At 40.6% G+C, this 15293-nt stretch overlaps 1 protein-coding gene across 5 annotated transcripts in view; it reads left to right on the top strand.

Moving 5' to 3' along the window:
* trak1a (trafficking protein, kinesin binding 1a) overlaps positions 1 to 14649 on the top strand; it is a 32018-nt gene extending 17369 nt beyond the window's left edge. For 3 of the 5 annotated variants that reach the window (XM_029504201.1, XM_029504200.1, XM_029504199.1), the window contains 14 exons: positions 763 to 839; positions 1975 to 2091; positions 2232 to 2332; positions 2680 to 2788; positions 3033 to 3111; positions 3241 to 3371; positions 3536 to 3610; positions 3954 to 4091; positions 4280 to 4356; positions 4476 to 4715; positions 5065 to 5393; positions 7402 to 7878; positions 9172 to 9274; positions 10665 to 14649. In XM_029504201.1, coding sequence (XP_029360061.1) covers positions 789 to 839; positions 1975 to 2091; positions 2232 to 2332; positions 2680 to 2788; positions 3033 to 3111; positions 3241 to 3371; positions 3536 to 3610; positions 3954 to 4091; positions 4280 to 4356; positions 4476 to 4715; positions 5065 to 5393; positions 7402 to 7878; positions 9172 to 9274; positions 10665 to 11718 — 3081 coding nt within the window. In that variant the 5' untranslated portion in view covers positions 763 to 788 and the 3' untranslated portion in view covers positions 11719 to 14649. Of the gene's footprint in view, positions 1 to 762; positions 840 to 1974; positions 2092 to 2231; positions 2333 to 2679; positions 2789 to 3032; positions 3112 to 3240; positions 3372 to 3535; positions 3611 to 3953; positions 4092 to 4279; positions 4357 to 4475; positions 4716 to 5064; positions 5394 to 7401; positions 7879 to 9171; positions 9275 to 9652 lie in introns of all 5 variants that reach the window. The other 2 variants (XM_029504204.1, XM_029504203.1) reach the window with 2 other exon arrangements.
* The last annotated feature ends 644 nt before the right edge of the window (positions 14650 to 15293 follow it).

Genomic DNA, 15293 nt, shown 5'->3' with positions numbered 1-15293 from the left:
GCCCTTTGTATTGAACATTGTTTTTGCAATCCAACTTGTCTTTCTTTTTTTTCTTTTTTTTTTAGGAGGTATGCTAAGGAATAATGGACCTGGGTGTGAATATAGAATATACTGTAATGTGATTGGGTCATTTAGAAGTAAGAAAGAGTGAATAGGAACGGAGCCAGCAAAGGGACCAACAAATTACACAAGATTTGATTCAATACCACACTGTAGATGAGATGGAGTGTTTTTAATATGCAGGGAAGATATGTGTTGGATTTTATACCTGCGTGAGTAATTCCTAGGATGATTTGTTGGTCCAGATTAGGTCATCAGGAATTAACACACTGTCCCCTGAAACAACTCCAGCTTATTCATATCACTGGTGGTGATATTACGGGAAACACTTGAGCTATAAGCTGTGCCCCAAAAAAGGATCATTAGACTACATCCCCAGCTCTGTAAAACTATTTAAAAAATGTATTAAATTAATTATTTGGCAACTTAGTATATAGAAATCTCCTTTCAGGTTCATCTGTAAAGCATTCTTTGTTATTACAGGGTTAGTTAGTTATCAGTTAAGATACTGTAGTTGTACTGTAATATGCACTTCAAGGGAGTGTAACCACACAGTGTTCTTGTTATCAGTGTTATGGTTTGTGTACATGGTTACAGATTTGGCACATGGCTTACTGTAATGATTAATCATTCAGTAGACTAACTGTACTGTAAAGTATACTTTTTTTGAGATGTTTCTTTTCCATTCTTCTGTCTGTACAGTGTTGTGTGCTGACAGAGTGGGCCAGATGACGAAGACCTACAGCGACATTGACGCTGTCACTCGACTGCTGGAAGAGGTAAGGTCACATTAAGGATGTCAGTTGAAGTAGACAAACATGGCAGACACATGCACAACGAAGACGGTGCCCGTTGAGTTGCCAGTGCTTTGATTGTGCCGCAAATACTGTGAATACAACAGGAAAGACATGAGGAGCATAGACCATCCTTTTACGTCTGGGTTTACTTCCCTTTACGGCAGAATTACAGCGCCAGTCACTCCCAGTCACAATCAAACACTGACCTCCTGCTGGCGAGAACTGGTACTGGTGAAGCACTCAGGTGAAGCAGGTGGATTTCTCCTGTGCCTTCAGATGGCACAAGGCCTTTAAAATTATGCTACTAAGAAAAATAATGAGGGGAAGGGGGAAAGTTAACGACAAGAACCAAACAGCAATAACGTTCCCACGTGTAGGAGGAGGGGATGTGGTCTGGCAGTCCAAACACAGGTTGCTTTATGAGGTTTATGATAAAGGAGTACTGATAGAATGACATCATCAAGCTTATCTCCACCAGCTGATATTCAAATCTGACCTATTCAGCTGCCAAGTGAACATTTGAACGAATAGCAACAGGCCCCTTCCACAGAAGAGCTTGGTAAACTTCCTCTTCATTTTATAATGCCTGGGAAGATAAAATGGGTTAATTGTTAAATGATTTGCCAAATTCCCACAGCCAACCGTCTGATATTGATGAAACATGATGCTCTTAGACTCTTACCAGCGACGAACAGAACAGGCAACTTCTTTCAGCGTGTACAAGCTCATTCTACTGTTATGTATTTATGTTAACAGTTTGTGTTCAGGATTGACGTAACGATTATACTGCAATTATCCTTTTTTAGCGACGCTCATAGTGTTGTTTCATTCTTCCGCTTCCCACCTTCTTGTGAAGTTTTTTATGTAAACCGTTCTATTACTATAATTATTATCAATTTCATATCCCACGTATACATCATTTGTAAGGGACAAGTATGTACCTCAGCCATTGTATAGAAAGGAGAAAGTTGATGGTCTGTCTCTGTTCAAAGCCGACATTTAACCCACAGCAAGACATGCTCCAGAAATGCTGAATTAGGCCATTCACACTTGAACATTTTCAACAATTTTGCTGTTGAAACTTTTAAGAACTCTAAAGAAACTTTTGCCTGTGCAGAAAGAACGGGACCTGGAGTTAGCAGCTCGTATTGGACAGTCGCTGCTAAAGAAAAACAAAACCCTCAGCGAGAGAAATGAACTGCTGGAGGAACAAGTAGAGCACATCCGAGAGGAGGTACGCAGTGATGACATTTCTGTAATCTTGTGAATACATAAAATAAGGTCGAAGGCCTTGGATCAGTATCACATTATGACTGTAGCCATCTCCTCTTCAAGTATTCTCCCTGTACATACTTCCGATTTTTCCACGTACAGGTTTCCCAACTGCGTCACGACTTGTCCATGAAAGATGAACTGTTACAGTTTTATACCAGCGCGGCCGAGGAAAGTGAGGGAGAGTCCACCACCTCCACGCCGTACGTCTCCTTTCAGTCACATCTCTACTCACCATTTATCACCATTCCTCTTCTCTTGATAAAATATTAATGCAGTTCAGTTATACGACACTATCCAAGTCTAAAGCAAACAAAAACAAAAAAGATTCCCCTCTGAGGCTTGAATGTGTGAAGTATACAAGGGCCCGCTAACTCCAGGCCACTGAGGTGGAAGATCTTTCATTGTACCTCTAGCTCTCTTCACAACTTAAGTCCGTGAAAAATACTGCAGGCTTCATTGTTTGTATGTATGGAAAAAAAAAAAAAAAGTTTGTAAAAATGTGACAAAGAAGTACACCTAACTGTAACATGTGTGCTTGTGTTGTTAGTGTGCGTCCCAGTGAATCCAATGTATCAACTCCAACTTTTTTCCCCCTGGACTCTTTACACAAGAAACTCAAAGATCTGGAAGAAGAAAACAAATCGTTGCGATCTGAGGTATGTATGCATAACTTCCTGCCAACACACACAATGTTTTTTTAGAATGGCTGAACACACTAATTAATATTCATACTGTTGTGGTCTCACAAGAAACATGAAGTCTGTTTAATGTAGTATGCTGGCAGCAATACTGATTGTTTTTATTTGAAATTCACCCAGTCAACATTTCTGCATTCAAGAAAAGATACTGACTGGGGTGATTAGGATTTACAGTGCATAATGTCTTTTATTTTCTCTTCAGGCCAGTCATTTGGAGACAGAAACTATCTCATATGAGGAAAAAGAACAGCAGCTTGTCAATGACTGTGTCAAAGAGCTGCGTGAGTATTTGACAGATAGGCTTCATATACTAGATGCTGGCCACGCCATAGTGAATATGACTCCCCCTCCTCACTCTCTAAAGGCAGAGGGGCATTAACGTTCACTGAGCACATATTCCTGTTTACCAGGTGATGCCAACCTTCAAATTTCCTCCCTGGCAGAAGAACTGGCCAGGAAGACTGAAGATGCCTCCAGGCAGCAGGAGGAGATCACTCACCTCCTCTCCCAGATAGTAGACCTCCAGAAGAAGGCTAAGCTGGTATGATACCCATTATCAAATTGATAATAATAAATATCTGTCATTTAGCGCTGCTATGCAAAGATTTCTGTTAATTACTGTAATTTAGATTTTGTTTATTTGTCCCTAAGATTTAATGTCATAGGCTCAGTGTTTTCCATAACTGTTGTCTGGGCTGTGTACAGTATGCTGTGGAGAACGAGGAGCTGACTCAGCACTTAGGGGCAGCCAAAGATGCCCAACGGCAACTCACTGCTGAGGTAAGGCAAGCTATAAGCCCTTGACTGCGTGTCTTATTGTATTTTCTGCAGCAGCAGCAGGACACGGTACTAGAGAACGACAATCGATATCACTGTAACCAGGAAGTCTTTTAAATTTTTGCAGCATGAAATTTCACCTGTATTGAGATCTTCACTCTGTAAATCATTTGGAGAATCAAAGCCATTAGTTATACATATACACAGATGAAGATCAGCCATCTCTATATGCGATGACTCGTGTTCAGTCATTAACAGTAATTGTACATACGTTGTACTACACCTGTTTTGTTTGCGTTCATTTATTTGCACCAAGTCACCTTCTTTTTCCTTTCGCCTCCTTCAGTTAAGGGAGTTCCAAGATAAGTATGCAGAGTGTATGGAAATGCTACATGAAGCTCAGGAAGAACTAAAGAATTTCCGAAATAAAACTTTACCCCTCAGCACACCGAGACGCTTCCACTCTCTGGGCCTGTTCCCCATGGTGAGTGAAGGAACAGAGAAGCAGGGAGGAAAGAAGTTTGAGAGGGGAATAATTAATCTTCAACCTTCTGTAACTGGGTTATACCTTAATCTTAGTTTTTCAATTCCTTTCTTCATTCATTCATTAACTTGCACGTCTGACTCATGGCCCTAGTAGATAAAAAGACAAACTTTTTCCTCCTTCTCCAGGACTCTCTGGCAGCAGAAATAGAGGGTACCATGAGGAAGGAACTTCAAATGGATGATCCTGACGTAGAAGAACAGAGGTAAATCCAATTTTAAAACCTGTCTCATCTTAAAACAGAAATCAGGGATTGAGATCTAATATCATCATTATGTAAAATCCATCCACCAATTCCATATTAATGCCATCATGTTTCTTCAGAATGCATCCAAAGCGAGTGTTCCAGACGGTGAAAAACCTCAACCTGATGCGTCAGCAGCGTTCACCGCTAGCCCCCTCCCCTCTCAACATCCCAGGCTCCAATCAGACATCATGCTTCACCTCTGGGCGCTCCAGCAGGATGGGAACACCTCGCTCAAACTCCATTTACGGTAGCGAGACAGGAAGTGGGATCATCTTGGACAACAGGACTAGCAGCATCCTGGAATGTCCAGATGATGGGTATGAACAATATAATTTTGCATTAACTGTATTATATTTTGAACATTTGGTTTTGGTAGTTCTTTAGTTCATCATCACGGAATGTAGTCTTTTATTTTCTATTCCTCTTTAGGGTTTTTGTCTTTCTATGTTAGTTGGTAACTTTGGGGTGAATTGCTGGGGTTTAGGCTTGTTTGGATTTCTATTGTTTCTGTTCTTATTAACAAGTACATAAATCTGAGTTCTAGATAGTGCTAGTCTTTTTATCTACCACAAGTGAAAGTACCCAAGCTGTCCGCAATAAAAAAGAGATATAAAGACTTTTATAGCTTTTCACTGGAACTTATGTCAACTATGTCTTCTGCCTTAGATCAGAGGACTCAAACAAGCGTCCCCCTGGTACTCCTGGGACTCCAGGTAGCAGAGACCTGGAGGAAGCCCTTCGACGTCTATCCCTCCGCCGTGACAACTACCTCTCAGAGAAGCGCTTTTTTGAGGAAGAGAGGGAAAGAAAACTAGCTTACCTGGCCAAAGAGGATGAAAAACATGGTGGGGAGGCTACCGGAGGGCAGGCAACCCCAACGGAGAGCCTGTTGTCACTGTGCTCGCATCCCTCCTTCGGAAGTGTCTGGTCAGGATACTCCTTCACAACACGATCCTACCTGCCGGAGAAGCTGCAGATTGTAAAGCCGCTAGAAGGTGATTATTCCTCTCAGAGTCACAAAACCTCTATTTCTTCATTTAATGAAAACGAGATTCAAAATCACAATATTAAGAAAGCCTTGCACAATGAACCAAATCCAACCCAGAACGTGAAAGAAAGTTATATCCAGATTTGTCGGAGCCAAACACACAACCAAGGTGGAGTCCTTCAGACAGAGCCGAATAAATATCTGATTTACCGCAATCACCGTCAGTCTAGAGTCTTTGTGGGTGCATCTCAGGATCTTAAGGCCCTGCAGATGAGGTCTAGTGCACTGGAGCTGAGCAGTCTGCCACGTTCAAAGCCTCAACTCAGAGACCCGCTGGCTTTATTCACAGGCCTGCTGGAGGTGTTAGAACAACAGGAAGGTGGTTTGAATCTCCAGCACTCTTTTTACTTCAGACATACACAGCCACGCTGCTGGTTTGAAATATAAACCAGCAGCATGTATAAACCAATACTGACTCTTTAAAGATTTAACAGGTATGAACATATATATCGCACCATATAAAGATTAAAATACGCTAATGTGAGTCCGATGTGAGGTTAAAAACATTTTGGTGAGAACAATGCATGTTTCCTGGCTGTGCGTAATCAAATGTATCACAAAAGCAGCACTTTACTTGGCATTTGGTATAGGTCAGTCAGTATGTGATACTTTAAATGCTACACAATATATGTATAGCCTTTTATTTTTTAAAGTAGAGACTTTTTATTATCTAGTATTATTTACCCTATACTTTATTGGTTGTTGTCTTTGTACAGTGGAATTTCTGATATGTTTGCTGTCAAGTGTCTGTCCACACAATGATACTATTATAAAAACAGAGAATCTGGAAGCAGTTCATATATAATTTGCAATTTCCATATCCTAATGTTGTCTGTTTGGCCAGATAAATAACAACAGAAGATGCCTATTAAACCACTTTTAAAATGATGTCCATAAAGACAGAAAAGGTCACAGAGGTATGTCTTAGTTTTATGTTACCACCTGGTGGTCAAACAGCCTTACAACACTTCATATAGAGTCATCATATCATGCTAAATTTGGATTTATTACACACATGATAAGTGCTGTTAGATAATGAAACTGTGCCTCTTAAAACAATTCTAAAATGTACTAACAAATTAAACTTAGTCTGGGTTTGGGAGGTATTGGGAGCTCTACTAAACAGATAAGACCATGCGCTTGGTGCACAGACATCAATCCACAGATTTCTGATTCTGCATTAGTAATACAAGTGTATTCACTATCTACCACTTTCACTCCTCTGTTGTTCACCTTTTTCTTTTCCTCTTTCTTGGAATTGTCTTCTCTTTGCACTTTACTTACTTTTCTGTTCATCTTATCTGTTTTCTTTGTTGAAGACTTCTTGAATAAAATCTTACTAATTTTGTCATTGTTCCCGTTCTCTCGTTCTTTTTGTGTTGGTCTTATGAGTTTGTTTATTGACACAAATGACTGGATCTATGTGCAGACAACCACTCATTGGACTTAAAATTATCGAAATTTAAAGGCATTTAAGTATATAGAACGACAATGTGGGATAGAGTCTGGAATATACAGCATGAAGAAGTATTACAATCATTGAAGTGTATTCCTCGGCCTGGCTGTGTGAGTACATGGGTTGGCTGGATTGTGGGGAAAAAAAGCTCTGCATGTCTTTCCTATGAGCTTATCTGTTAATGTTTTGCTTCATATAAAGTATAACAAGCTTTGCTGCACCTTCAAACACAGACACATTTGCGTCGCACACGTAATGTCAGTTTGTGTTATGAAACACATCCCTGACATTGCAAACCACTGTGGAAATGCTGACAAATGATCTAAATCATTCGGTTACTCATTAAAAAAGAAAACATAGCCATCACCAATATATATATCCCATCACCATTACATAAATGCACTTTTTTTTCTGATATTTCATGATTCATTCTCTTAATAGTTTCCATGTTTATTTCAACACTGCTGACATGAAATAAACTGCTCTCTCTTTTTTTCAGGCTCTGCTACACTCCATGCATGGCAGCAGTTGGCTCAACCCCACATGGGCGCTCTGCTGGATCATCGCCCTGGTGTGGTCACCAAGGGCTTTCGCACTTTAGCACATGAGCAGGGACAGGAAGACAGCTGGCAGCTGGACCAACCAGAGGAGGATGAAGTCTCATGTGACTCATTTACTGGCCTGTCAGGAGAAAGTAGTGCTCCTTTGGATCTGCCGTGCTCTACCTCCACTCCCTCTGTCTGCTGCAACAGAAATGGCAGCACAGATGACAATAGCCAATCGGAAACCTTGCATGGAGAAATCTGTGTGGCAAAAGAAACAAAGCAAGGAAAAGATGGACTTGTTGGAAACATGCCACTTTCCTTGTCCAGCCTCTCCCCTTCTTCTCTCCTCCCCTCTTCCTCTGAGATGATGATGAATGGGCACATGGACCTCAAGGAGTTCTTACAGCCCACCACAGTGGATCACATGCCTGGTGAGGGACCCACTTAGTGGGGGTTACAGCACTGCATCCACCCTCCCTTGTAACCCTTGGTGCAATAGGGTAAAGGGCAGGGGGATGTCGAAGAGGAGGGGTGGGAGTGTGAGTTAGCAGGGAAGACATTCAGTGGACATCTCATAATCCCAAAGTGACATCCCTTCCTGCACAATAACGCTCATGTGTATATACCCAAATCCCACATATCCCATTGGCAGTCCGCGTGTGTGCAGCCATCGAACCCCATCAAAACTGAGTACTTGTGTTTTTTTTGTTTATCTTTGTTTATCTTTATTTCCTCCTGATCTTCCTCTTCAATTCATTTACCTTTCACTGCCACTCACTGCGTTATCTCAAACAAACACACCTGAACTTTTTCTTTCACAAACAAACAAACAAGCAAAAAAAAAAAGTGTGTGTGTTTTTCAGGACATAATTTGTTGAAATTAAAATGGTAGATAGTTTATGAACTGAGAAACTGATTTATTTAGTTTCCTCTGATAACAACCTGCACTAATTCAGTGTACTATACAAGTACATGGATGCAGAAATATCATGGCAGAAGTCATGTATGTACAAATGTCTACATCAGGCATTATTAGTGCAGCTGTCCAAGTCACATGAACACATGACGCAGCTAGTTAATATTGGAGTTGACTTGGTGGCTTTGGTGCAGGTCACCTTCCTGCAGACACAGTGCTCTTCCTTGTATTACAGTACTGTCTGCTGCTAACATAAGGAATATGCACACAGAAAGAAAGAATTAAACCATTGTGCCAAATGTATTCGATCAGCGTTGCATTGTAACTCAAATCATTTCTTCTTCAGCCTAATTAATCAGCCGACATTTCAGAGCAATGAAAATGAATAATTTTACTTTCAGCAATAATAATCATAATCATCTTTTAAAATGTAGAAAGTTATAGTAATAGCTCAGGTGGCCAAAACGCCTCCATACAGACGAGTAATGGCAGTGAATTAGGGCGGAAATTTTACTTTGTCGAAATTCAGTGAATGTGATGAAATCATGTTTCACCTCCGATCATTGAGACACTACCATTTTGTGAAATCAACACGTGCTTTTGAAAAATGTATCAACAAATTTCTGGCTGTTGGTAAACTTGGCTTTCTTCAACATCGGAAATTAAGGAGCTTTTTCTTGGGGCTTATACTTTGATCAAGGCTTGTTTTTCCCACTTTGCTGTGCACATTATTTTTCTTGTTTGGTGTCATTTTGTCTGACAACTAATGGCCTTTCCGTCTGTTCTGCTGTCCTATCCTCACCTGTAGTGAATTTCCCAGGGAAGTGCGTGTCCCATACTAGCTCCACATACACTTTTACCACCTGCAGGATTCTTCACCCCTCTGATCAGCTGACCTCTGTGTCCCCAAGGTAATTACAGGCTTTTCATTTCTCTTACCATTTTCCAAATACACATTGCCCGTCATAATGCTCTTTTGTTCCTATGTTTTCAACAGATGTCTGAAAGTCAGGTGTTATGAACGCACGATGGAAACTATTAATTGTTTCCATAGATTGCATTATATCTTTGCTGTACAACAAGAAGTAGTCACTGGTGTTAAAATTACTGTTTTTAGGAAAAGCAGTATCAATAAGTGACTGTCAGGTGCCGGGTCATTTAACTTGAACAAATATCTTAACCGTGTTCAGTATGTCGAACAACTGCTGCGCAGCCTTTTTGTCCCGATCCAGTTTACTTTGATGTTCCAGCAAATGATTGATACAGCACTGTCTGGTCAACCCTGGCAGGTCATGTGATGAGGAAGAGGAAATGGAGATGTATCATATGATTGTCATGACTGGAGTAGAGCAGACCCATTGAGTGCACCCGCTGGGGTGCACTTGGGTGAGGAAATGCATGAGAGTGGATCTTGTTGCAACTTTGTTGGTGTGTATAAAGTAATAACTCACCCCAGATAGTCAGAGACATGTGGATCAACACAGACATTCCTTATAACATTGACTGTCACACACCCTCTAACTAACAATCCCATGTGGTTCCACTCTCTTACCAAATCTACCCGAAGAATATGAATTCAGATATTCACTCTTGACCTTTGAGAACAGCATCTGCTGCAAAGGAAGTAAAATTGTCCTACTCTAGCTTTCAAGGGGGCCATCATATAATTTAAAAGCATTCTCTTTGAGTAGAAAACAAGCGGTTTTGTATGTGAGAGTCCAGATGTTTTGGACCGCTTCACCCCGGAGAAGAAGGCATATGTGATTATTTGTGACAGTAATTGGGAATATTGCATCCATAAGTGTCCAAACATCACACAGCATCAGAAGGACAGATGTTGTTGATCACCTCAGGCAGCTGCGATGGCTGAACATAAACCATAAACTGAAGCTGGAAGGTCTGAAAGCTTTCTTTTCACCCTGTGGCTATTTCAGAATACCTAATTACTAACTTGCTGTATGTTAATGTGTTTAACTAGCCTCTTTGTAACCAAAATGCAGTTCGGTTGTATGTCAGAAGTCTGAGAAGGTCTCATCTATTATACCGCATACTACTATCTGAACATTAGCCTCAACAGGAGCCAGATTTCTTCATGGTTATGGGAATCTTTTATGGAAATTCAACGTGCAATATTTGCTGGCTGTAACCTAGAAGAAGAGTATTGGATAACTAATGAATGAATGAATCTGCATCTTCCCCTGCTCCCATACTTTCAATGCCACTTTCTTCTTCCTCTCTGCCTGTCTTCCCCCTTCATCTCTCCTTTACTCGCTTCTCTGTCCCTCACCTCTCTATCTTCAGCCCAGCTATGGCCTCTTGTTACAGCAGTCCTTATCCTGGCAGCCCGACCCCCGCCTGCTCTCCCATTCCCTTCTCTGCTCCACATACGCCTTCCTACACCCCCTGCTGCACTCCACGGCGTCTCTCCTTGTCTCTTTCCCTGGCTGAGTCCTCCACCAACCTAAGGGACTCCACCAAGACCACCAGTACATCTCTGGGCCTGGTGCGCCTCCTGCTGGAGCGAGGGATCTCTGCATCTGTATATAACCCCCAAAGCTGGGACCGAGGTTTGTTATCCAGTGGGGCTTCCACACCTGAGGGAGGAGGACAGGTCCAGAGGTGTGTTGACACACCAGGCAACACTGAAAACAGACGGATGGTAAAACGGCCAAACAGTCTTCTCCTGCAGCCCTCCACTCCACCCAACTCCCCTCGCTCCAAATCTGCATCTTTCGCCACCACCGGCACAGTTTTTCAGTTCAGCCCGACTGCTGATGACCCTCCATACTATGACACCTTCCTGGCTTCCAAACCAGCTCGTACCATTCTGAGGGAAGTGCTGGGGGAGACAGAGAGGGAGCCACTGGCCCAGGCAGATGACGACAGCCAAGCAGAGATGCTGAATCTGCGACTTGTGGACAAACTGAAATGTTTCCGTGCCTGTTCCCCTCATACTGGTTCAGTTTCGTCAGGGAATGCTCTTTTAGCACCCTTTTGCTCCACTGGACTGGGAAACAGTTCTCTAGGTGGGGGGCTTCCAGGACTGAATGCAGGACTGAGGAGGAATCGAAGCTATCCTGCCATGGTGGGGGCAAGTATGGCTATGAAAGACCCAGGAGGTCCGCCCAGCACAGAGATACTCATACCGCATACAATGCAAGCCCCAAATACACAACATACAGTGCACACGCAAGAGATGGGCAAAACAAAAGCGAACCACACATTGGTTACCAAGCCCATTCACATACCACAGACGCTTCATGCACTGGAAACAGTCACACCACTGACAATAATACAAAGGCATACCAGGCCAACAAGCAGTGACCGACACAGTGATGATGAAACTGTGACATAAATAGGACATATTTAGCATATTTGTCAATATTACAATGCAAAATATCAGTAACTGCAGTACAGTACTCGAACACGGCTACAACTACACGTGAACACGCAATTGTATTTACGAAGCCAAATACCATACCTTACTACATCCTTCTACCGTGGTCAGTCCCAGAAACGAAAGATACAGTCCAACCACCAACTCAACTGGACAAAGAGCCACACAAAAAAAGTCACGCTCCACCTGGTAAGCAGGCATCAGTCTGGTCAGCATGAACGCCAATCAAATGGTGATGAATAAACCAGTAGTGGCTGAAACTGTCACACTGTTGTGCCCATATGTCCTTCTAATGGAATAAGTTGCCTTCTTGTTTTCAGTGTAATTGTATATTGTGTGTGCAATATACTGTGTCATACTCAGAATAATATTAAAGGCCCAGTTTGATGAAAGCATGACAAAGTTTGCCATAACCTTTGCTAATCGTTTTTCTTCTTCATCCTGAATGAGTCCACTGAAAAAAGGCAGCAATATGAATTTAAAATGTATTGCACTGGCCCAAGTATAAGACAGATTTTTCTTGAGATTATTTAAAACACGAACGACATAGAAGTTGTATATTTCAGGATTACTCAGTTACTGTTATTACTGTAAGTGCTATATGATGCCTCCTATTTGTAGCCTTGATATCAACTGGCTTACAGGTTTCCACTCAAAAGCAAAATAACAATCTCCAGAAACAATTTGCCATAACGGGATTGAACACAAACCTGGTGTTTTTTGGCTTTTGAACCTATAAGGTACATCCCAGTGTTCAGTGTAGGATGTAAGTCAAAAGGTCCTCATCTCAAAAGCCTCTGCTCTTATATTTGGGCCACTATAGTATTTTTAATTCTGTAATTGCACTGGAGGTAAAATGAAGCTATAATGTCATGCTGACATTAGCACAAGAGATTCTGTTCGCCTAACGACTCCTCCTTTCCTCTCTGTACATATGTCATATCGTCACCCTCTTAAAATAATTGCCTAAGTCACTTTTTCCAATTTTTTTTTTTGCCTAAATATTATATATTTAACAAATGGTTCAGTTTTTTTGTTTCCTGAAAAATCTAAAAAAAAAAAAACAAAAAAAAAATACGACTTAGGCGATTATTTTAAGAAGGCGATATATGGTTTTAGATGAAAAAAAAATTTGGATTGGGGCTTTAATGTGTCCGCTCGCTTTGACTGAGTATTCTAATGTGCCTAAACACATCCACACTTTATCTCATTGCTCTATTGGTTGGTATTTGTTTGATTTGCTCAGTCTTTTTAATTAATTTTTGTTCAATTATATGAATTAATGGAGTAAAATTTTTTTTAATTCTTGTGTGTGAAGCATCCTGTTTTAGTGTACACAGGAAACATGTAGCACCTGTTAAAACACCTTGACTGATTTAGTTAGATTTTCTCATTTTGGTGCGCGTCCAATCCTTCCGTACTCATGTAGTCAGCGTAGAAGAGGTATGAGGTGGATGAAAATGGCATGACTTAAACAAACTACAGATGGAAGCTGAAAGATGCCACAGGCACTGCTTTACTCCAAGCTTTCACTCAAATCCAAAGTTACACCCTCATGAAAAGTGGGTGTGATCACAACAGATCCAAGTTAGCAGCCTCACTTTATTTCTTTCTTGCTGTGTGCAAGTTTTGTATACACATCATTTATTCTATCAAAATCAATTGAGCATGTGTGTGAAAAACTGTGAAGCAATAGTAAGCATTAGGAGACTTGTATATTTCTGAATGTAATTGTAAAAACAGTAAAGGGAAGGAACAAGAGGGTGAGTTTTTATCACACCTTGTAACTGATTCAGTTCCAGTGTCCACCTTGAGAAATGCCCATCAGGAAGTTTGCGTACTTTGTGCAAAACATACCTGGGCTGTTTGGAAAGAGATTAAGTAATGTTAAATGATATGAAAATATCACCGCAGCGATGTTTATGCTGCAAGTACTCTGTGCTGGTGAAGCGGTTTCCCTCGTCAGACTCCTCATTCCTCATACCTCACTGTGGTCGGGCAGTTGGCCGATCATGCAGGTCTGAAGTTGGACAGGTGGGACACTGGGCCACTGAACAATTGGCGACTGGCTTATGAATAACAGGACAAAATGGCTGACTCCTACTCCTGTAGGCTGCCAGCGATCTTTGGAAATCCTTAATGCTTAAGGGATTACATTTGCAATGTTGTCTTGTGATCACTAAATATATTTATTACATGTTTAGGTTATTAGAGGCACACATAAACCGAATGTCCATTGTATATGTTTAAGGGCAATTTTAATTTATATTTTGAATTGTCACTGGTATTTTGAATCATTTTAAATGGATAATTTTATGTCATTAAGATTTCATTAACATTTTGTGGCACTTTGTGGGCTTTATAGACATTTCCATTGAAAACAGTGGGTACAGTTGATTGTCAAAAAGCTTACTTCATAACAACAAAGCATTTGGGAGGAAACAAATGAGACAGCAATTCACAGTATTCAATGTTAATACTAAGTGCCAAGACCGATGCAACAAGGAGTTGGTATGTACCTGTGTGTGCTTTTTCTGTGTGTGTCATTTCAATCATCTGAATGTAAGTTATCTCAAACAGTAATCCTGCTGTAGGGCCATGTATTTGTGTACAATACATCCATTTGTGTTAACCTCTGAGAGAAAACTATTACATTGTAAATGTATGCAACGCATAGCCATGCTAACTTTATTTTTTTTAATAAACTGTAACAGAAGAGGAAAAAAAATGAAAATAAGTTTTTCGTTTTGAGGGATTTATTCTGTTCAGGGACTGAAATGTTCTGTTCTAAAGAACAGACTGCTGTCAATAAAAAAAAAAAACAAACAAACATGTAAACAATGACTTGTTTGCCTTATTTAGTAAAGAATAAACAGTTTATCTTGAGTCCAGGTATTAGTATTCATTTCTGCTTTGACAATGAGTTGAGATTTTTTTTCTATCTGGTTCATGTCAACCTGAACCCTCACTTTACTGTACAAAACAAACTATAAATCACTTGTAGCAAGGTTGTTGATACTGTGAAGAATCTGCACCAGATATAAAATACAAATGATTTTTTTGATACATACCACAGCGTAGTTAATGTATATAAAGAACCTGCTGAAAGCTGATAAATGTAATTCATTGTATCTGCCACCACACCTCTGCATGTCTGTTTCATGTTCATCCTCTCCAGGTTTTCCCGTATTATTACACTTCCTTCAAGTTGTGCAGGCTTGGCTTTTGCAGCCCTTCTGCTGCCTCGTTCTACTTTGGGTAAAAGGCAATATTACGAAAAAAGTGGCCTAAATAAAAGTACAAAAAACTCATGTCCATGCTGAAGACAGAACCGTGTTCTCATATGCAAATAACACAGAATATACAGCGACATTTCACACTGTCATGTTGAATGTATTTTAATGCAATTTACATTTGAAAGACAAAATACCGTATTATTGCACCTATGGGAATTTGAAAGAGAACTCAAGAGCAATATTTCCAGCTGAAATTCATTATTACCTTCAAATTACATGCAGGTCCCAAGTGGCCAA

The sequence above is a fragment of the Echeneis naucrates genome, chromosome 6 (genome assembly GCF_900963305.1).
Source record: "Echeneis naucrates chromosome 6, fEcheNa1.1, whole genome shotgun sequence".
NCBI lineage: Eukaryota > Metazoa > Chordata > Actinopteri > Carangiformes > Echeneidae > Echeneis > Echeneis naucrates.
Note: the sequence above shows the minus strand (reverse complement) of the source record. Positions and strands in the feature narration are given on the sequence as shown.